The sequence below is a fragment of the Polypterus senegalus genome, chromosome 4 (assembly GCF_016835505.1).
Source record: "Polypterus senegalus isolate Bchr_013 chromosome 4, ASM1683550v1, whole genome shotgun sequence".
Lineage (NCBI taxonomy): Eukaryota > Metazoa > Chordata > Cladistia > Polypteriformes > Polypteridae > Polypterus > Polypterus senegalus.
The window spans coordinates 188164276-188186203 of record NC_053157.1 but is presented as its reverse complement, the minus strand read 5'-3'; the positions used below and the strand labels follow the sequence as shown (position 1 = coordinate 188186203).

The 21928-nt window shown below is 39.5% G+C and overlaps 1 protein-coding gene across 1 annotated transcript in view; it reads right to left on the bottom strand.

The window, feature by feature from the left end:
* Positions 1–16388, bottom strand: part of atoh8 (atonal bHLH transcription factor 8) — a 33757-nt gene extending 17369 nt beyond the window's left edge. The window contains exons 1-2 of the mRNA XM_039751783.1: positions 15378–16388; positions 4866–5057 (exon numbers count right to left, since the gene is read on the bottom strand). Of these exons, the coding sequence (XP_039607717.1) occupies positions 4866–5057; positions 15378–16022 (837 nt within the window). The 5' untranslated portion in view covers positions 16023–16388. The remainder of the gene's footprint in view (positions 1–4865; positions 5058–15377) is intronic.
* Positions 16389–21928: the final 5540 nt, after the last annotated feature.

Sequence of the window (21928 nt, the reverse complement as noted above, 5' to 3'; positions counted from 1 at the left end):
GGAGGGCTGAAACCCAACCACCACTGAACAAGAAACATAAGTTGAAACGCCAAAACTGGGCCAAGAAATATCTGAAGACAGATTTTTTCAAAGGTTTTATGGACCGATGAGATGAGAGTGACTCTTGATGGACCAGATGGATGGACCTGTGGATCAGTAATGGCACAGAGCTCCACTCCAACGTGGAGGTGGGGTACTGGTATGAGCTGGTATTTTTAAAGATGAGCTAGTTGGACCTTTTGCATTGAAGATGAACTCAAAATCAACTCCCAAACCTACTGCCAGTTTTTCAAGACACTTTCTTCAAACAGTGATACAGGAAAAGACCATGATTTTTATGCAGGCCAATGCTCCATCACTTGCATCGAAGTTCTCACTGCGTGGCCAGCCAGTAAAGGCCTTAAAGATGAAGGAATAATGACATGGCCCCTTCCTCATCTGACCTAAACCCTATCGAGAACTTGTGGGCACTTCTTAAACGCTAGATTTACGGGGAGAAAAACAATACACCTCTCTGAAGAGTGTCTGGGAGGCTGTAGTCACTGCTCCACAAAAGCTGATCGTCAACAGATCAAGAAACTGACAGACTCCATGAATGGAAAGGCTTATGACTGTTATTGGAAAGAAGGGTGGCTATATTGGTCATTGATTGATTGATTTATTTTTTGAAATGTCAGAGATGTTTATTTGTAAATTTTGAGGTGTTTGTTTATTATTCTCACTATAACAGATGAAAATAAACAAGTGAGATGGGAAAATTTTCATTTTTCCTTTAGTTGCATAATAAATCTGCACACTAATAGTTGCCTAATAATTGTGCACATATGTATTCCCCTGATGATGTTCACACTCACATTTCCGTTGTGAAACATTCAGGTTTCAGGTTTATTAACATTTTGGATTGACTGATAGCACTGTGTTTGTTCCATATTAAAATTAATCCTCAAAAATACAACTTGCCTAATAATTGTGCACATATATATATATATATATATATATATATATATATATATATGTCAATACTCATTATCTATGGTGCTTAGGTTCTTGAAACACTCCTCAGAAATGGAAACCACGGATACTGATTTGACATTGATGAAAAAAATTATGTTAGGTTCTAGCAGACCCTATTCACTACACACTTTTGATTTAGTTAAGTGAATCCACAGTAATGGAATCAGTGAATGGATATATGAGGTGTATACCATGACTACTGGTTTTCCTTCCTGCCACTATTTTCATCAGTGACCAATTTCTGTTGTTAATTGACTTATTTTTATTTTCCCTTCTTTTTAACTGCTGCTATTATTTAAGACTCAGAATTGCTTCTTTTGTCCTTAAATGGCAGTCAAACAGAAATGGGCTGTAACATGAACCAACAGATGACCAGCTAAGTAAGGCCCTAGACCTCCAACCAATTTCTTCATTACAAATCGATTGTTGTTGTTAATTAAACCCTTTATTCAATTCCATGGTGTGTTGGTGCTCTCATTCCACCACAGCAGACATTTCCAAAACTCTTGATTTTCTTTTTTCTAAGAACACCATCAAAATGTTTTGCCTTTTTTTATTTTCAGCTATTGTATGAATGGACACAGGTTGCTGGTCATGTGGTGGGTCATTTTGTATCTCATTATTAATCAAGGTAAACAGAGTTAATTGAGGGGTTGGAATCTTAAACAGAAAGTCCATTACAGTTAAGTGAAAAAGTGAGAAGCAAAAACTGGTCGATTCATAACAAATAGTTTGAGAAGTAAAACTTGTATCCTTTCAGGCCAATTAAGTGTTTCCTTATTTTTTACATATAGTACAGGTGGACAGTTCTTTCAGCTCTTCATTCTTTTATAAGAAGATGTCTGATATCTATACTGCATGAGCACTAACCTTTCTGGAATGGGAAAACAATTCTGGAAACCAAATGCAGGTTTTTTTTCAGGTTGTTCAAGATTCTTCTAACCACCTACTGACATGTCGTCAGGTCAAATGACACTGTGTAACAGTTTTGACCAGATTAGGCCATTCCGCCCAACAAAGCTCTGCTGCTGCCTGGTTGGCTAGCACTCTTTACCACACTTCTTTACGTTTTATTCCATTTACTGTACTTATAGCTCCTTGTGTGAAGAAAAACTTCATAACATTTGTATGAAGTCTACTCTGAACAAGTTCCTATCTATGTCCAAGAATTTAATTTAAAGTAATAACTGGGATCCACTGTACTAAGTCCTGTCATAAAAAAAAAAAAAAAAAAGTATAAACTAATATCCCATGTTGAGTTCTGTTCTGGAATCATTGATTGATTTTTTGCTTCCTTGCTTTTGAATAAATAAACTAAAATTGTAACTAAACCAATCTTATATCTGATATAGCAGTTTTCATTCATGCAGTTAACTGGGACACGATTACCCAAAGAGTGTAGCAGAATTAATTTTAGTATCACACTTGTTTGCAGATGACCCTGGCAATCTGAGGGGTTCAAGTTCAGCTTATTAATTATCCCTACTTTTTAAGTAATCATGAAAAATGAATATCTGGCTGTGTTTCTCTCCAAAACATCTAAAACTAAAGAAAGTGAAGTCAATTTAATAAACAAATGAATCCCATGAAACTTGGTTCATCGACCACACAGTTGAGTTGATTATTGGCAAAATGTTCCCTTCCCAGATGTGACTTAATCGTCAAGTAATAAATGTCAGGATTAAATCAAGTACTTTATTTGCAACAGTAGGACAAACATAACTTGCCTTTTATTTTACTACACATAGCAATTGCTGTGTAACCTTTGCTTAATTTACTGACTATAATGATTTTCTCTGCATTACGATAATTTGGTTTGTTATTTTAGGACAAGTTTGTTCAACAGTGTGACCACTCTGGCTGTTGATTTTCAATATTTCCCTCATCTCTCTCGTTCTACTGTAATAAAAGGGCAGTTTATACAGATGGTGGAGCACTACAAGCACCAAGGAGCATTCATTGATAACAGGCCTCTGGAAGAAGGGGCAAAAACTGCTATTCTTTGAGTGTAAACTCAATTATTTTAAAGATGACAAAAATATAATGATGCTCCTATTAAATCTATTGCTATATTTGGTTTTATATAGAGATCTATCCTAACAACATTGTCATAAATGATATGAGAAGTGTGGTGAATGCTTTCCCAACCAGGACACCATAATGTATGGAAGGAAGCATAACTCAACTGGGATGGAAATTAAGCAACATTTCTTACAAAGGGTTAACTTAATGGATAAGGTGGGGGAGTTGGTGCATCCAGGGCGTTACCTTCTCCAGTATGATAGATGGCAGTGTTCCATTAGTGTGAACCCAGTAAGGATAGCTACAGGGATTGATGGAAGTATTAGTCCTGAGGGACAACCTGTCAGGGTTCTTGGGTGCCTTCAGAGGCTACTGCAGGGAGGACTCCCTGCTTCAGGAGACTACCATCTGATCTGAAAGTGCTTCCATCGGGTTATGCCTCTGTATTCCCAGGTCTGATATATAAGAGAACTGTCAAGAGTCTTGAAGCAGAAGGCAAAGCTCACCCAGAGGAGGAAAATGTAGTTTATTGAAAGATTGTGGAATTGTTCTGGAAAAAATGCATTTTGTGCAATAAGAACCTGGGGCTCTATAGTGTGGTGTGTCTGGGGTTTTGGGGCACCGTGGCACCCCCTGTCTTTTACAATAAGTATTAAAATTATTGATTTACAGCAGACCTCTCTCACATACAAAGAAGGCCGACTTGATACTGTCAGAAAATCACCTTCCTCTGTTTCCTAAACCCCCATCACACTGCACTGAAGTTTCCAGACATATTTTAGTGAATTATGGACAGTTGCATTGCGTACCTGTGACTTTCAAGAGTGTGGTGTAATATTCTCGTTGACTCAACTATGCAACAGAATCAGACACGATTAATTTTGTCACAAATTATACTAGTGTGCTGTGGTGTATGTGACAGTTGACAAGCAACTGGAAGTACAATGCTTACAATATCCAAAAACATAGAACTCAGAAGAGCAATGGTAGCCTCAAAAAACAAAGGAACATGGGTGTTTTTGGGCTGTGCAAATCCAGGACAGGCTTGTGGAAGTCTAGAGCCAGCACAGATGTCCATTTCATGTCTCATCTTTATGTTTGTTTTGCTCCACATTGATGGGCTGTCAAATATGATGTTCTTGTGATACTTTTGGGAAATATGAAACTGCGCTGAGAAAGCAAGAGGGAGAACCCATGTAATTGTGTAAACTTACTTCCTCGAAGCAAAGCGATCCATCAACCACAGTCACTGAGTGTGACATGCTTTCCAACTTGAGGTCATGTAGTGTGACATCGACCTAAGTTTTATTTCTTGCCAGATTTAAGATCCCATGGGTCAAGAGCAATATATTTAAGAACTGTTTTATCTCTAGAGCTATAAACATTTTATAATAACAAATTATAATAACTGTAGTGATCCTGCTGAATTCTGAATTATTATAATGAACAGAATTTACTTTAGTTATCATTCTCGGAAGTTTACTTCTAGCCTTCAAATGCAAACTAAATCCCAGTTTTTCCTATAAAATATTTATTTATTATGTAATATTATTTATTGTTTCTTCCATTTATATTAATCACTCTCCTCTGAGGTAATGGCCTTTTCTTGCCACTAATATATATTTTCTATGTTTCATTTCTTATTGCACTGTAATGTAAATTGTCTTGTGAAACAGCCTGTACACATAATAGACAATGAGACCTGATTGAAGCAACACAATCCCCTTATGGTCAAAAATAGCTTCTGATACGAGAAGCAAAAGCTTTAATTGACTATCTGATGACAGGGTTTTTGTTCTTTTTCTGAGTAATGCCACCAAAGTGCTTACCTTTCTTTTCTTTGACCTGCCTTCAGCTTGGAGAGTTCTAGTGCACTGATCCACACATTCAGAAAAGCTTAAATTGCTGTGGTCAGATGTGTAATCCAGGTCAGCAAGTTGAGCCAAGGACAAAATGTAGTTACATGCTATCCTCAGGATGGCCAGTTTAGACAGTTTCTGCCCATATGAATAACAAGGTACCTAAAAAGAAGAAAATCAAAATTTAGTGATCTAGGGACTGAATTAAACCTTTATTAATTTTAGCTGATGCCTTTTGGCTGAGCACGCATATTGAAAGTGCCTGCTTTGCTGCCAATGTGGAGTTAGTAAAAGCCAACACAGAACTAAAAGAAAGCATTCTGTGCTTTATGTGCACATCCCTTGTATACATCCTTTCTGTTTCTCCCAACAAGCCATAATACATAAGAAGTAAGACCTTTCCAGAAATCACAGCTGCTTACAACTGTCTCAGCGGAGCCTTGCCATCAAGTCATGTCTTTGGGTTACACTGCAAAGACATCTGGGATTGTGGCTTCATTTTGTTGGTCATTAAAACACATAATAATTGGGTCATGGTCAACAAAATGGAAAAACGCTATGCTGAAATATGTAACAGCTCAAACAGTTCATCTACAAAACTAGTCTTGACTGGACTGATTTCTTTACCATCGATTGCTTTAAGATTTGGGAAAAAAATATATGTATAAATATGAGTGAACCGTATTCTTTCCAGACCGCATCTTTTACTGCTTCTTATGTGAATCAGTATTTTTTATATTTTCAGCTCAGCTAAAATGTAATATGAGTCTACAGAAATTAAAAAGCTTGAATAAATTTTTCAAAGTAATGCTCTTGTTTTTCAGTTCATCTTGAGCATACAAGCACAAATTGATCAACTGTATAAACGAGTACAGTCTAGTGCTTAAGAAGCCATTCAATGGCTGACTGTGTGCATTTGTCCATTCTAGTTAACCTTCCTGTACTCCAACTGGAAAAATGTATGTGTAAACAATTAAATCACAGCATCATACCTATGAAACACCTCAGGCTGAAATTCAGTGAAGGAAGACCTTATATAAAATTAACAGTATTCTTTGTCTTGCCACAGTCACTTGGTTTGCATAGTGGCACGGAGCAGTCTATTTGTCATTTTGCTTTCGGTACGGCCATCCATTCTCTATTTCACTTATTTATTTTATTTTGATTGAAAGGTGATAAATTCTAAACCAACAGCATCAGATGCCAAATAGGAATCAACCCCAGACAGGGCACCAGTAACAGCAGGTGGGACTCAACCACTAACCACCAAACAGGCAAACTTATAGCATTCTATTAAGATAGGCCTCACGTCTTCAGGATATGTGATGAAAATTAAAGTGCCTGGGGAAAAGCTTACCTGGATTGGAGAAGACATGCCTGGTTTGTGATGGTCCTGTATTTACTGAGTGGTATAATCTATTCTAATTTATTCTTGCCTTAAGAGTTGTCACAGAATTTTATCCCTGCATTTGTGAGGAGACCTATTCAAGAACAAAGTCATTTCTACTATTGCATTGCATTTCTGAGGTGGCAATGATAGATGGGCCTTCAAGTTCAGTGAAGATCATTACTTGTGTTCTGTTTTGTGTATTGTATTTACCCCATTTTTGAAACTCATTGTACGCCCAACCTACCTGAAAGGGGTCTCTCTAAGAATTGCCTTTGACAAGATTTCTCCCAACGAGTGCTTTCTTTTCCTGTCTTCTTAGGAAGTCAAGGCTGTTAAACCTGTTAAAGCCCAATGATGCACTCCTTTTTTGTGATTTTGGGCAATACAAGAAGTAGTTGTTGTTGTTGCCTCCTCCAGATAATAGTCAGGTCAGAATATTATCTCTGCTCAGTTTTGATCAATAATAAAATGTTGTTTTGAAGATAATTTCAACACCATTTGAAGCAATGGTCATTACTGGCTGATATTATCATCTGGTAGGTCAAACTCTAAATCTTCTTACCCTCCATCTGCTTTGTCTCTACAACGTCTGACAAATAAAGTACTTTGGGATGATGGTGACCAAGAATCATGTTGTTTAAAATAACTCTTGATTGATTGATTTGTTCCTGCCAAGAAACTCGATACCCTTTATTTATTGACTTTTGCAAAATGATGATACCAGTTTCTGAGGCAAATGTAATGCTTAGCCATTTTAACAGACATTTTCAACTCTTTTCCTTTGCAATATAATAGACATTTGGAAGCTTACATGTTTAAGGATAAAAGAAAGAAGTATAAAATCTTGAACCTGAAGATAAGAAATAAAATGGAAAAGAACACTCAGCTCATCCAAGTTCATTTTTCAGATACTAATTAGACATTTCCTGTTTTTTTTGAACAGGAGGGCTGTAGTACCCAGTTTCATGTGATCACAGAGGCAGCCATGTGCTTTTATTCTTTTGAGTGACAAGGTGGAAAAGGTTATTGCTTTTTTCCTCCTGTTCTGCATATTTCAAACTTTCACTCTGAAAAATGAACATTGACCAAATTTTCACATCTTTTTTTACCTTTAAAATGGTAGTAAATGTCATGATATAGCATTATGAATATATGGCATTAATGTGCCTATGTACTGTATATATACATATGACTGCACATGTTATACATTCACATTGTTATTATATATCTGGCTAGCTTACAAGATTAGGATATGTTGCAACTATTTTTTTTTTTTACATTTGGACCACAAGAAGATCCAACAGTGGTTTCAAGTCCAGTACCTTAGTCATTACACCATAAATATGGATTATTCAGTACATACTGTATGTTGAGTATACAGCATGTGCATTATTAGAATCTGTTGTGGAAGACTAGGTTGAAAAATGGATGTGTGTATCCATATACACTTTACCATTTACATTATTTTTTAAATTTGGAGCATATTTTTATTTACAGGTTTGTTTTGCTGGATTTTATTTTGTGTTTTAATTTAACTTTGCTATATATGCAAACTAATATATTATTCTGGGCTTGTAAAGGAGGGAGCATGTGCTGATAGCGAGTTGCCGCACTCACTACATGACAAACCACCTGGACTGTGACCCGAGTGCAATTGGTGACACCTCAGTGCCACACTGAAACAGTGAGGTTTGTTACAGTGGCTGGAGTAAGGAAGGAGTATATACTATATTAAAACAAATTCAGAAATTACAGATAATTAGAAGATAATTAGCAAATATGGTCTTGTTTCTTGCTGTTGAACAGCTACCCCATAAGCACCATATAGACACCTCTTTTTGGGACGAGTTTAGCTCACATGTTTAGAAATGCTTCTCCTGCATCTCCTGGGAAGTCAACCTGCGCATGGTGTTTGAATGGATCCCATTCAAGACCTCAGTGGAGGAGGCAAGTACAAGGAACGGTGGATGAAAAATGTACAGTGCAGGCCACAATAGCAAATTTAGGACCTGTTGATGAAGACCAGTGTGATGGAAGCATCTATTTATTTACTGAATTTATGGAGTCTGCTCCTGTGATCAACTTGAAAGGCTGCTTTCTACACAGATCTACCTGAAGGCTCTCCACCTTTGATTGACAAGTACTAGTGCTGAGTAGGCAGTGGCAGGAGTTCAGGTGGAAACAACTTTGAGGCTGCCTCAGAGATATTCTTAAGGAACAGTCAATGAGTCAGAAATGTTTACTACAGTGCCACATAGGATGTTCCCACTAGAAGCGAGGAAATGCTGGCATCAACAAATGGCATCTTTATGAGGCACATAAAGCACTTTAAGGAATTCTCAAACTTAGTGACCATGTTTGCCTCTTTGGAGGCAGAGTAGAAGAATCTGATGGAATTGTAACCATTTCTGTGGCTGATGCCGGTGTGGTGGCTGCGAAATTCAATGGTGGGGCTCTTGGTTTGCAGACTATTTCAAAACCTTGAGATAATGGGACCAATATCTCTAATTTGTTAAATCTCTCAATATGGCCAACAACTGAACCTCAGATCTAGGAGAAGTAATTTGGGTTCTGGAACAGTAAAATAATTCTTTGTACTGATTGGCATGAATGTTTAATGGACTGCTTACATGTACCTGTATTTACAATTTCTGGAGAAAGCTTATAACTGAACATCCTGCAGAACAGAATATTAATAAGAATATAATGTTCTGTTCGCATAAGGGTTAAGATGTTGCATTGGAAAAAAGGGGAGTCAAACGGGAGCCCTAGAACATAACTGGTCCTTAACAAGTTCCTCTTAAAGCCAGTGTTGGTAAACAGAGACAGAGTCCACCACAGATTGGTAGACAACAGATTCAACAGTTTTCTCAGAAAGGAATAATCAAGGCGATTGCAGGTGACAGCAGAATGTAACAAAGTACCCCTAACCATAACCTATAACTTTTGACGGGCACTTGATCATTTCAATAAGAAGAAAGGCTCACAAATTCATTGAACATGAAGCACGAAGCGCTTTGTCCAAGTGGTCCTATTATTTTATCAGGTATTCCATGACCCTGTGCATTTAATGTCTTTAGTGTTTTTTACTCTCTTGTGACTTCTGGGTTAATTAAATAATTTGTTTAATATGTTGTACTACTACAGGAGCACTTCTTTTCATATAAATAGAGGTAAGTTTGCTCTGCACCCATTGCAGTGCTTCAGACACTTGAAGCTACAACCTCATATAAACAAGCAAACCTCTCTGCTTATTGAACTAGAATTAAGTTATTTCACATTAAAATGTAAAGCCTCTGATATAAATTCCAGAGCAATTCTACTATGTGATATGCTCCTGGTGAGTATGTGTTTGTGCCTCCCACAATGGACTGGGATTTTAGAACTTCAGAACTTCTAAGCATGGCCATTTGGTTACCATTACTGGCTTATAAGCACTAAAGTTCTTGCTTTCAAGGTTTGGCACAGGTGCTGTCTGTAGAATTTCCGTATCTTCCACATCCCAAACATGTGCAGGTTACCTGGACTGTTGATTTTAAACTGATTACTGTATATAGTATGATGTGCAGAGTCCAAGTTAAGGGGAGGATATGCCATATAGCAGGCTGATTAGACCTTATCCACAGGTGTTCAGTTTTGGTTTCCATATTACTAAAAAATACAACAGTGCTGGAGAAAGTCTAGAGGAGAGCGACTAATCTGATTCCAGAAATAAAAGGTATCAGGTGTGAGGAAACATTGAAGGTCCCGAACCATTTTAGTTTAAGCAAGTGTTGAACAAAGATGAAAGGAAAGTTCTTCAACATGAGCACACACATGGAAACTTGTAAAGGATAAATTTTGCAGAAACATTGCAAGGTTTTTCTTCATACAGACAGCCACAGACACATGGAATAAATTTCCAAGTAGTGTGGTAGAGAGTAGGACTTTAAGGATCATCAAAAATTAGCTTGATGATATTATGCAAAAAAAATAGCTGAAAAGGATTGGCTATATTGAACTGAATGACCAATTTTCTGAAAAATTGCACTAATGTGTGTGTGTTCTCCAAAGCTCCACCATCAATTGATTGTCTGAGCCTGCTTTGTGTTGGATCAGCACAGTAGCAATGGGTTCAAGGCAGGCCTGAACTATCTGTCTCTGGCCTGGACTAGGGCTGTCACTGCACTGCGAAATATGTTTCTATCAACCAATACCTTTCATATTTTTTCATTAATGTATATTTCTATGAATTTAATCTTACAATTCTTAGAATATATTTTATCATAGTGGTGAACACCACCCTATCGCTTGCACAACAGCAAATAACACATGTCATTTGTCCCAATGTTTGTTCAGGGTCATACAGTAACACAGAATGGGATTCGTGCCATGACATCTTGCAGTCCAAGTTCAGTATCATATTGACTGGCATTCTGCTATTTACTGTTTGTTAATTATACTTAACTGCATAATATTTCAAAAATATTTCACTTTTAATCTAAGCTTACTTCACATAACCTTAGTTTTGAACTTCTAATCATTTGACATTTTCAAAATATTTATTTACAAACTAGAACATTTTTCAGTGAAGTTCAAAAGGTTATTTATCAAGTAAATGAATCAAGCCAGCTAATCTTGGTCTTAATGTATGGTTGAGGTTATTTCCAGAATACAACATTCATAATCTGAAGGCCTGAAGAAAATGTAATATTTTTTCCCTTTGTTTTTAATAAGAAATATTTAAATAATTATTATTAATTTTGCATTATGTGGCACAACCCGCTTTATCTAATTCAGTGTTGCAGGGCAAGGAGATATGGAAGCTTTGAGCCTATCATGGCAACACCGGGCACAAGGTGGGCCCCAATTCACCGCAGGGCCCATCCGTAACATGCAGTAACACTATAACTGACTGAGTCAGTTTAAGGTATTGCTATATTTAAATTAGGCTGTAGTACCTGTAATATTTAGGATATTTTTTTTTTTATTTCTGTTTATATAAGCTCAGCAAAATAATGAACAGGAGCTTTTTTAATGGCTTTCTGCCACTACAAGCACAACGTTTTCCATTTAAATGTTAAAAGATTTACTGGAGCTGGATTTCTTCATTTCATCATTTTCGGACCTTGCTCTTGTAATGGGAACTAAAATATTTTAGAGTCCCTTTGGGAATGGCTTTTGGAATGATGCGTTATAGATAAGCCTCTTTTGGATGCATACCGAATCTTGACTGTATCATTCTTAGCGCTGAACAGTTTTCCAGAGAACTTCCTTAAGGCTGTTAAAATGTGGGTGGCCCACATCCAAGAAGACACAGTTTTGTGTAACATTAGCTAATCCTTAACTTCATCAATAGGCAACACTATTGCTGTTTATAAGAAATGAATTGATCCTTCATAGGTAATATCCTTCCATACATCGGTTTTATAAGTGGTTTATTCAGTTCAGAGTTGCTATATACTGGTTCCTAAACTGAGTTAAGTTCATTAATAAATGTAATGAATATGATGATGAATTAAAATGATCATAATAAATTCACCAGTTGTGTCAAACATTTAACAAAAAAATTTGTCTTGCCAATGGCAGTGAAGAACTTGACAAGAAACAGATAAGAACATTCCTACTGCATATTGATATTAAATGCTGAGTGTAAAAAGAAGATAATTCATTCAATATGATATATCAGAGAAACTAAGATATAAAAGTGTTGATTCTGTATCTACAAGACCACTGCTTCTATACTGTACGTACACTTCATGCAGTTATTAAACTCGGACAGTTTTGCTGTCCTGCAGTCTCAGACATCTTCGACACCAACTTTAATTCCAGACCGGACTGCTTTCTATGTGACATTTGCATGCTTTCCCTGAATTCATAATGTTTTTATCTCACAGTACAAAAATATAATTTCTTAGGTTGACCAGTTATTTTAAGTTAAATCCATGGGAATGAATGCATGTGTGTGTGCGCCGGAGAGTGAGTGTGATGGGCTGGCAACCCTAGCAGAGTTGGTTCCTGCCATGCAGTATTAGCTGTGAGGAATAAGAGTCTGCTTCTTATAACCAGTACTAGGAAAAGCAAGATTAACAAATATAAAAATGATTGCATCCCCAAATTTAATAAATAATAAGAAGAAAAGCTAAAGATTATGATACCTAAAAGTAAGAAGGCAATTAGCTGGAAATTGAAAGAGATTAAGTCAACTGTAAAAGATAAATGGAATGATATGATTAATATTGTCTAAGGAAGTTCCGAAAAATGTGGGGGCCAAACAATTTTCTAATAATTGAAGAAAATAGAATAAATGCAAAATTGGATTTTCTGCGCTCTCTCCTGCTGTTTGAACTGCTTTTCCCTAATTATTTTCCATAAATCCTCCAATATCCCATACATGTATATGTATTAGGTAATTATCTAAATTGGCCCTGCATTTGTGAATGTGAGCATGTGCACAAGTGTGCCCTGTGATGAACTGCACCCACTCTGGGGATAGTTGGCAATGCTGCTGAATGGATGCATGGTTTACATGTAATGACACAGTGGTTAGTGAGACAGCAGCGCTAACTGGATCTGATTCTTATGCTTGGATGTTGTCTTTGTGGAGTATGTTCTCTCTGCTTTTGAATGGGTTTTCCTCTCACATCCCCACATATATCTAAGTTAGATTACTGATTTTAAATTGGTCTTTGGATTCACAAGTTCCTGACTTGTTCTAAGGCCTGCTGGGATAGTCTCCAGTTCCCTATAAGCCTTAAGCCTCAACTGGACTAAGAGTATATATATTGTCACACACGTGATATCTCTGGCAATCAGCAGCTACACTCTAAAACACATGGAGCTCTGATCTCTATCTCAGAAACATCAAATGTTACTCCTTAACAATCTATAGACAATAATGTCTGTTGAACAAACAGGTATCGTTAGCTAAGCGGAACTATGGTACTTAGTGCAATGAGAGAAGTCTCAAAATCAACCGGAAACTTCAAGCAAATTATAGAAAACAACCAGATCGATATCCATTAAATAATTCTCTCATGAAATATATATATATATATATATATACACACACACAAACACACATATATAGTATACACTGTATATATATATATATATATATATATATATATATATATATTTACATATATATACACATATATATATATACACACACATATACAGGGTGAGTCAAAATCATGTTAACAGTAATGGTACTGCTATGTATACAATAATATACAATTTCTATGGCTAGTTTATGTGCCATATGGTACATGTGTTGAACGTAGTAGCAAACAGGTTGAGACATTCCTGTAAATCATTTTGCACATATGAAGTATGTTTTGTGAATAAATTATTACCACCATTCAAATGTTTGCATAATTGATTCACCCTGTATATACTGTATCTATATCTCTATATACATAAAATCCAACATCAGTCTGTCTGTCCACTTTTCATGAGACAACTATTTAGCAGATTTAGATTGGGGTTTTTCAATAATTTGCTTGAACATTGCCGTTGATTTTGTGACTTCTGTCATCGCTCTAAGTATCATAGTTCACTTACAGGAATGATAAATTTGTGCTAATCTGAGATAGAGGTTGCGGGCCGAGGGGAGGGGGAAGAATGACATCAGGAATAGTGTGTTGGGCGGGGCCCTCCTCATTCACGTGCCAGCCTCCATTCTAATCAGTCTACCTCTGGCCATGTTTTGGAGCGTACCTTGCCACCACTTAGCTAACAATACCTGTTTGTTTATTGATTTTTAAAGTTTGTCCTGTTTCACTACTAAACAGACGGAGCCATAGGGGAAATATATATATATATATATATATATATATATATATATATATATATATATATATATATATATATAATCTGTCCTGAGTCTATTTCTTTTTCTGATTTATATTAATGACACAGATTTTGGTACAGCTAATGAACCTGTGAAATTTGCAGAGGATATTAAAACCAGTGGAATCCTAGACACTGAGGAGGCAAAAACAGTACAGAAAGATTTGATCAATTTCAGAAGTGGGTGAACACTTGAAAAATGCAGTTTAATGTAGACAAGTGCAAAGTGTTACATGTGGAAAAAGGAACGTCAATTATACATACAAGATGAGAGACACTGTCCTTACACAGGAAGCAACAGCTGAAAATGACCTGGAGGTTTATGCTGACACATCATTTTCATTATCTAAACAATAAGCAGATGTGATTAAAAAGGCAATTAAAATGTTGCATTATATCTTAGAAACTGTTGAATATAAATCGAGGGATATTATGCTTAGACTATATAATGCACTATGGAGACCACATCTGGAGTACTGTATGCCATCCTGGTCATCATGCTACAAAAAAGACACAACAGCACTTGAAACTGTGCAGAGGAGAGCAACCAGGTGCATTCCAGGATTAACGGACATGTCCTACTCTGACAGTCCCAGAGAATTAAACCTGTTTAATCTCAAGCAGAGGAGACTGTGTGGGGACCTAATCCATGTCTTCGAAATCTTCAATGGCGCTGATAAGTATCAGGCTGAATTTCATCTTAAAAGTGAATCCCTTACTTAAGGACACCAGTGCAAATTAAAGGGGAGTGCATTTACAACTGAAGTCAGGAAGCATTTCTCTACTCAGAGAGCCGTGAGAATCTGAAACAAATTATTGAGAAAACAGAAAACTTTGACAAATTTGAAGAAGTATTTGGATGATTGGGACAGCTTAGCTATAAGGTAAAGAAACGAGCCTGATGTATGGAACGTTCCCCTCTTGTTTGTCAAATTTCTTATGTTCATATATGTGTGTGGAATGTTAGCATCACATACACACACACACACACACATATATACTGTCGACACTTCTCTCCTAGCATTTAGACTAAAACAGTACAAATAAATAACTGAAAAAGGTTGGGGACTCCTGCTCTAAACTATATAATCTCAGCAGCCGTCAGTTCTCCACTGGACTGTGACAGCTGCTCTTCTCTCCTGGCAGTTAAACACTGTGTGTTTTGTTAAGTAAGCAGTCCGGGTCGCCGGCCACCCTCCCTTGACTGAGAGGTGACACACTCCCGTATCATGTTACATGCATGCCGCCGGTGGTGGTACCTGTTTCCTTAGCGCCTCGAAAGCTGCACTGATCGTGTGCACCCTGGTCCTCTCACGAGCGTTAGCCAGCAGCCTTCTAGTCTGCTGGACTGCTTTGATCTCGCCCACATTTTCCCCGAGTCTTTTCCGCGGCGATGCGGCAGAGTCCCCTAAGCTGCTGCTGCCGCTGCTGATGTAGGATGCCTGCGGTGGAGACATGAACGCATCTTCTGGCGGGCGTGAGCAGAGTCCAATGCGGGAACGCAAGTTCGACTCCGATATAACAGACTGCTGTTGCTCCCCGAAACATACGACTTGCGCCGATCTGCCTGGCTTGTCAGCTGGCGCTGACGGGGACGTTAGCGATGTGGACACTGACTGCAACGTAGCGCTCCTTACGTGAAGAGTGCGTCTCCTGATGTCCATTGTGGAATCGGGAGCAGCGATTGTGTCCAACGTCCCATCGTCATTCAAAGTCCGAGCGGTCCTCTCTGTCACGACGCTCAACAAGCGCGCCTGGAAGTCGGCGTCCTCCTTGAAAGTCTTGACGCCGTTGGGTGACCGCAGCGCATCTTTGCTTTTCCTTTTCAGTCTCTTAATGCTGCCGATCTCGGTCTCGCAAAAGTTTTTCCAGCCTCCCTCCAGGGCAGTTTGCGGATTCCTCATGTTTTAGTGATGCGCGCTTGTAGTGAATCGGGAAAGTCGCGTCTGATTCCTGCCTCCCGAATTGCAGCTTCTTTCAAGCCAGGTATCCGAGCTTGCACTGAGAAGTTCTATTGCCTAAGAAACAAGCAGGGCGCGAAGGCGTGTGTGTGGCTCGCATGTGCTCAGACTGTCATCTGAAATCCGTGCCGCATTGCCAGCATTTTTGTGAATGTGCGCGGAGATCCATCTGTGTTTGCTTAGCCTCAGCTTACACAGAAGCCCCTGTTGGTGAGATCAGTCAACACGCCGCCTGCTACGGTGAGAGTGCCTCCAGCAGTCACAAGACTTCGCGGCTACTAGAGGGACAGCGCGGAGTGAGGCATTTAAAGAAGTCGAGTACACCCTCCGCTGCCCCTTGCGTCATCTCAAGCGGAGAGACAGAGGGGGCATTCAGCGGCTGTTTGTGCACATGAAAGAAATGAAAGTGTAAATATTAGCAAACGAACAGTCGATGCGACGGCAACACAGTTTCGATCGGGTCTGGCGTTTTCTAGCAGTTTTATGGAGGGGGGCCTTCTTGTTTACCCATTAAATGGGACTTTTAATTGTCTGATTATGAGTCATGAGTGTGATGCCACGTTAGTCAGAAGTTGATGAAAGTCACTATAAAACAGAGATGTTTTGTCATGAAAATTCTGTTGGGGACATAGAAGAATTTTCAGTTATGTGTGCAGACATCTCAAACATGAACACGTCAAACTAATAATATCAGTCTCCCTTTTGTTAATGACTAATTTCCGTGCACTGTTTGCGTCACCGAAAAATCAATCAAAGATTGGGATGCTGGTGCTTGGTCTTTCTTGCTTGGCATCAGATCTGTGAAACACTCTGAGATTGTCATCATCCTACATAATAGAGAAATATTGATTTAAACGTTAAAATGTGTGAACCATCCTTTGCATCAAGGATATATTGTAACAACCCAGGGGCTGGCAATAATCCGAGGAATGGACTTTGCACTCTTGACAACATTGGTGGTAGGTAGCCCCTAAAAGAGTGCTGGTTATTCTATGGATGACACCACCGTCTGCTTCCTTGTCTGCTCTGTAATGCCATTCAGGAGTTTTGCAGCACCACACGCTCCCCTCTGCACATTCATGCTGTCTGTTCCACCCCACATTGCTAACCTGCGGTCAGTGCCACATTTGATCCAGCCAATATAAGCCAAGGCACTTCATGACGCTGACTGTCAGCCATGCACCAAGACCAATAGTGTCTAACAGTATAGAAGTGCTTTCCTTCCACCCATCTCAAGCCACACGGATCAGGCTAGATTTTTACTTGACTGTCCTAGCAGGCTCCACCACTTTCTAACACCTGAATCTCATTTCTCCCTTAGGTCCAGCCCTCAGATGTTACAAAATGGCTACAAACTGCTTACATTAAAACAGCAGAACCTCAACTTTAGAACTAATGTCTTTGAGGTGAAAATGGACAAACCACAGTAATACAGAAAGAACACTCAAACAACAGACATTGCACAGCATGAACACAAGAACTTGGGGCTGTCCAGTAGCAGCTCTAACCACTGAGTGGCCAGGTGTTTGTTGGATAGCACAAGGCAACCAAAAGTTTTAAAAGACTCTAGCTGTTTTTTTCCACCCCACTACTGTCTCATTTTTCCTCAAGTAAAACTTTCTTGGTGGCTTTTTCAAATTTACCACCATTAGATCGTCCTCCTCAGCAGTGGGTGAAGATCAAGTTACTGTCAGCCGCACTCTGAGCCATTTAATGTTTTATGCTAAGTGCATTCCTCATATTTATCTGCTTTCTGGTCTTTTCAGATTACTATGGTTGTCTTTAAGGGCTAGTCTCTTTGAACTTTTTTGCTGGCTTGAGCTGCATGACTAAAAAATAAAGGTGCATCATTTTAATGCAGAGAATAAGGGACCCTAGCCTTCAAGCCGCATCTCTTAGTTGGAAAGTTCAGGTTGGACACCCACCCATGGGTAAGCCTAGAACACTGCAGGGCCAATAGATTTAGCTCCATTAGCTGAAAACAGGCTTGCAGCACCTGGAATGAAGACAACTGGAAGTATCCTAACCCACCTCTTTTAAGTCAAGTGGGTAACTGAAGTTATATATTATTTGAAATTGCACAGAAAATCCAAGAGGATTTGTACAAAACGTTTTTAAAACTTGGCAGGATCTAATCAATAACATTTTACTTTGTAGAATAAGCATTTAAATTGAGGAAGCAGATTCTCTCCCTCCTTTTTAATTCTATTTATTTTATTCATTTATTTATTTACATATTGTTCCTACATATTGCTGGCTTAGCTCTCTTTCTCATGGATGGGGGTTGATTTGTTTCTAACCTAGTTTTGTTAAACTTGACTTGTATAGAATGTTATTCGATTTTAATATAATCAATAAAATGTTAAAAAAAAGAAAGAAAATTAGAAGAAAAATCTGCATAAGAAAGTCAATTTGAGGGTTGTTATAAGCATTTCAGTAACAAGTTAAATTACCAAGGAAAACTTATTACTTATTTTGCACAAAATCTGGTGGGGTTGGACCCAAATGACCCTTACTGCAGAAAAAATATGTTTTATAAATATAAGTAAAATATAAAGGAATTGGAGATATCTTAATGTTTTATCCAAAGCCAGGTACAGGTTATAGCATACCAAAGCTTCTGCACCCGTATTTCTTCAAACTGAAATCAGTCAGCAAGTCAAATGAGCAGTCAGAATGGTAGTTTAAAGTCCATTCTTCTTGATTCCATCCTTTTACTTTATAGCCAAATGTGAGCATAACCATCCCTAAACAAGTGCCTATATTTCAAGTACTGCCAGGTTCAAGGACATCAACAAGCAGGCCCAGCACACGGAATAGTCCTCAGACTAGACCATCAGAAATGGGAGGGGGCTGGTGAGAGGAAGGGAACCAGCAGCATTTGTAGTAATAAACACAGATAAGCTGCTAAATCTGTAGGTTGCCATTCAGCTGAATGGTAGAAGCCAGTGTTTGTAAGTCCTGTAGTGTCATAAGAACACCTCCCAGTTATTCCATCGTAGAGAGTATAGCTGTCAGTAAAGGAGGTGACACTCTGCGAGATGTATGGTGTCTCTGCTGAGGGATCACTCAATTGTCATTTTGTGGTGGGTTTTCTTGCCATCATTCTGCCTTTTCCAATTCTATGAGGTTTTGTACAATTTTCAAACTCTGTTGAATGCTTAAGCATAAGGTCGACATACCGTACATACTGTTCCTGTAGTTCAGTTAGTTTAAATTATTTGTGTTTTGAAGTACAATAATATATCTTCACTGTCATTTTATTAATACTTTTGAAAGTTTCTCTGTAAAATCTATACTAATAAAACGCAAAGCCCTCACTCACTCACTCACTCACTCACTCACTAATTCTCCAACTTCCCATGTAGGTAGAAGGCTGAAATTTGGCAGGCTCATTGCTTACAGCTTACTTACAAAAGTTGGACAGGTTTCATTTCGAAATTCTACTCGTAATGGTCATAACTGGAACGTATTTTTGTCCATTTACTGTAATAGAATGCAGCTCGATAGCCGTGGGAGGCGGAGTTTCGTATTAAAATATTTAACCAGTCACATTTCAGCCGTCATTTGTTGCCAGGCAGAGAGGCTTTCACAATCTGTTGTGGAGGCACTCTAACACAGAATAAATGTCGATTAACCTGTTGCTTCAACCAATCAGATTTTGAGTTGGTGTCAGTAGGGCCCTCTGGCAACGTCACCGTATTCAGACCCATTGACTGGATAGAAGCCGATATGAGGAACTCCCCGAGGCCACTGAAGGCACCGCAAACGCTCCGAGCGAAAGATCGTCGCATGCACTATGGCCAACTCCATGGCAGGATTCTGGACAATATCATTTGCCAGACACAGACCAGATTTCAAGACCACGAAAACCTGATGTTTGTCACGCTGCTTGAGCACCAGAAGTTTCGGGAATGCAAGAAAAATTTCACGCATGCAGCCTTCTCCACTTTAACACAAGAGTCACGGAGCGCTTTTTGATCTGTGTCGGCTAAAAACAGAACTGACTGTAATGTATGCCATGGATGATGTTGCAGGAAAATCTCCCACTGATCTCCTTGACTTCCTTCTTCAGAAAAATCTGAATGAGAGCATGGGGCAGCTGTTCACATTGGTATATTTGGCGGTGAGCATTCCTGTGTACACTGCTTCTGTCGAGCGAACATTTTCAGCCCTAAAGCGAATTGAAACTTATGCCAGAAATACCATAGGGCGGGTTCGCCTTTTTTGCATTAGCTTCGATGGCGATAGAAAGTGAGGTGTTGATGGAACTGAAGCGCACGGATAATCCGTACGACATGAGTAATTGAACTGTTTTTGAGGAAAGAGAGGACGATGGATTTTATTTACAAATAATCCAAATTTTTAGTGAGTAAAATGTTGCGATTTTCCTAAATAATATTGCAAGTTTATGAGTTATTATTGATGTTTTTTATGTGTGTCGCAGCTGTAGCTGCAGTAGAAAGGAACTTGTTCATCCCTGTTTGTCTATTCAATAAAGGCATTTATTGTGGCTACAGGAGTTATCTTTTATATATATATATATATATATATTGTCACAGACGGCTGGAGTTCTTACCCGGCTGGGGCGCTAGAAGGACCAGAAGCTGGCATTAAAAGCTTCCGGTCAGGAGGACACAACCGCCCTGGAGCAGGAGAGGACCACGGGAAAGGAGAGACTTTCCTACTCGTTGGGACCCGTGGCCACCGCCAGGGGACGCTTTAAGCCGAGGCAGAGGGATGGAAGCGAGATGCAATTCCCTCGGGAGAGGCAAGATGGCCGAAGACCGGAAGTTCCGCCCCGTGACAGGCGAGGGATTGGACCGTGCGTGCCGGGTTCCCGTCAGTGATTTGTTAAAGATGGGACCGGCGAACGTCCATCCTGAGCAAGGGGAAGGTCCGGTGGAACCCGGAAGAAAGCTCTAGTGTGAACAGCCGGTGAGTAGGACCGATTTAAAGGTAAGTCCTCCACTGGCTGATACTGTATTTTTACCTGCAGCTCCAAAGGAATCGGAGAGGATGCTTCGGTTAAGGCAGATGGTGCAGCAGGTGGAACATGACCTCAGTGTCTGTATAGACAAGCTGGAAGGGAAGGTGGTCGCGTCACATCAGACCTTACGTCATGAGGAAGAGAGGCGCGACACTGGAATCTTTGGCCGGAGGATCGTGGTGGTAGAGGTAAGTAAAACCGCTACCGTAAAGGGAAAGGGATGCGTGAGCGAACCCGTCCCAGGATCGTGTGGTTCCGGGGGCTTAGTAGCTGCATCTATGACAGCAGAAACAGAGTGAGGTGCTGATAGCGGGGAAGGGGTGGAACCAAGACGCCGGCTGACAAGTGCCGTGGGTCCTAGTGCCCTACCACCAAAGCCAGCATCAGTCTCGCGTCTTTCTGCAAGGGCGCAGACGGCAAGGGGTCTTTTCCTTTCTCGTAGGAAGACCCAAGGTGTCAGAAGGCCCCAAAGAAATAGGAAGAATCGAAGGGGGAAAGCCAGTTCTTCCTACAAAAGGAGCGTGATATGTCATCCTCTGAGCGTGCAGAGGGAAACTCCAAAGTCAGCAAGGGCGAACCCAGCATGTACCCCGATGAAGGGGAGTGGATCACACTGGAGCGGGTGCAGAGGTTTTGGCAACCAGGGTGCTGGTCAAAGGGGGGAGTGTTGGCCCTCTGTCAGAGATAAACAAGCCAGACAGTGGCATAAGGGCAACGACTCTGCCCCTGTGTTTATTCTTATTTTTATAGGACCAGGACCTGGGAGACGACAACTTATGCCCGCTTCGGCTACAGTGTACACTCGCGGGAATGGCCGCTACGAAGGACTGTTTTTCGCTGACGATGGGGCAGTGTCACA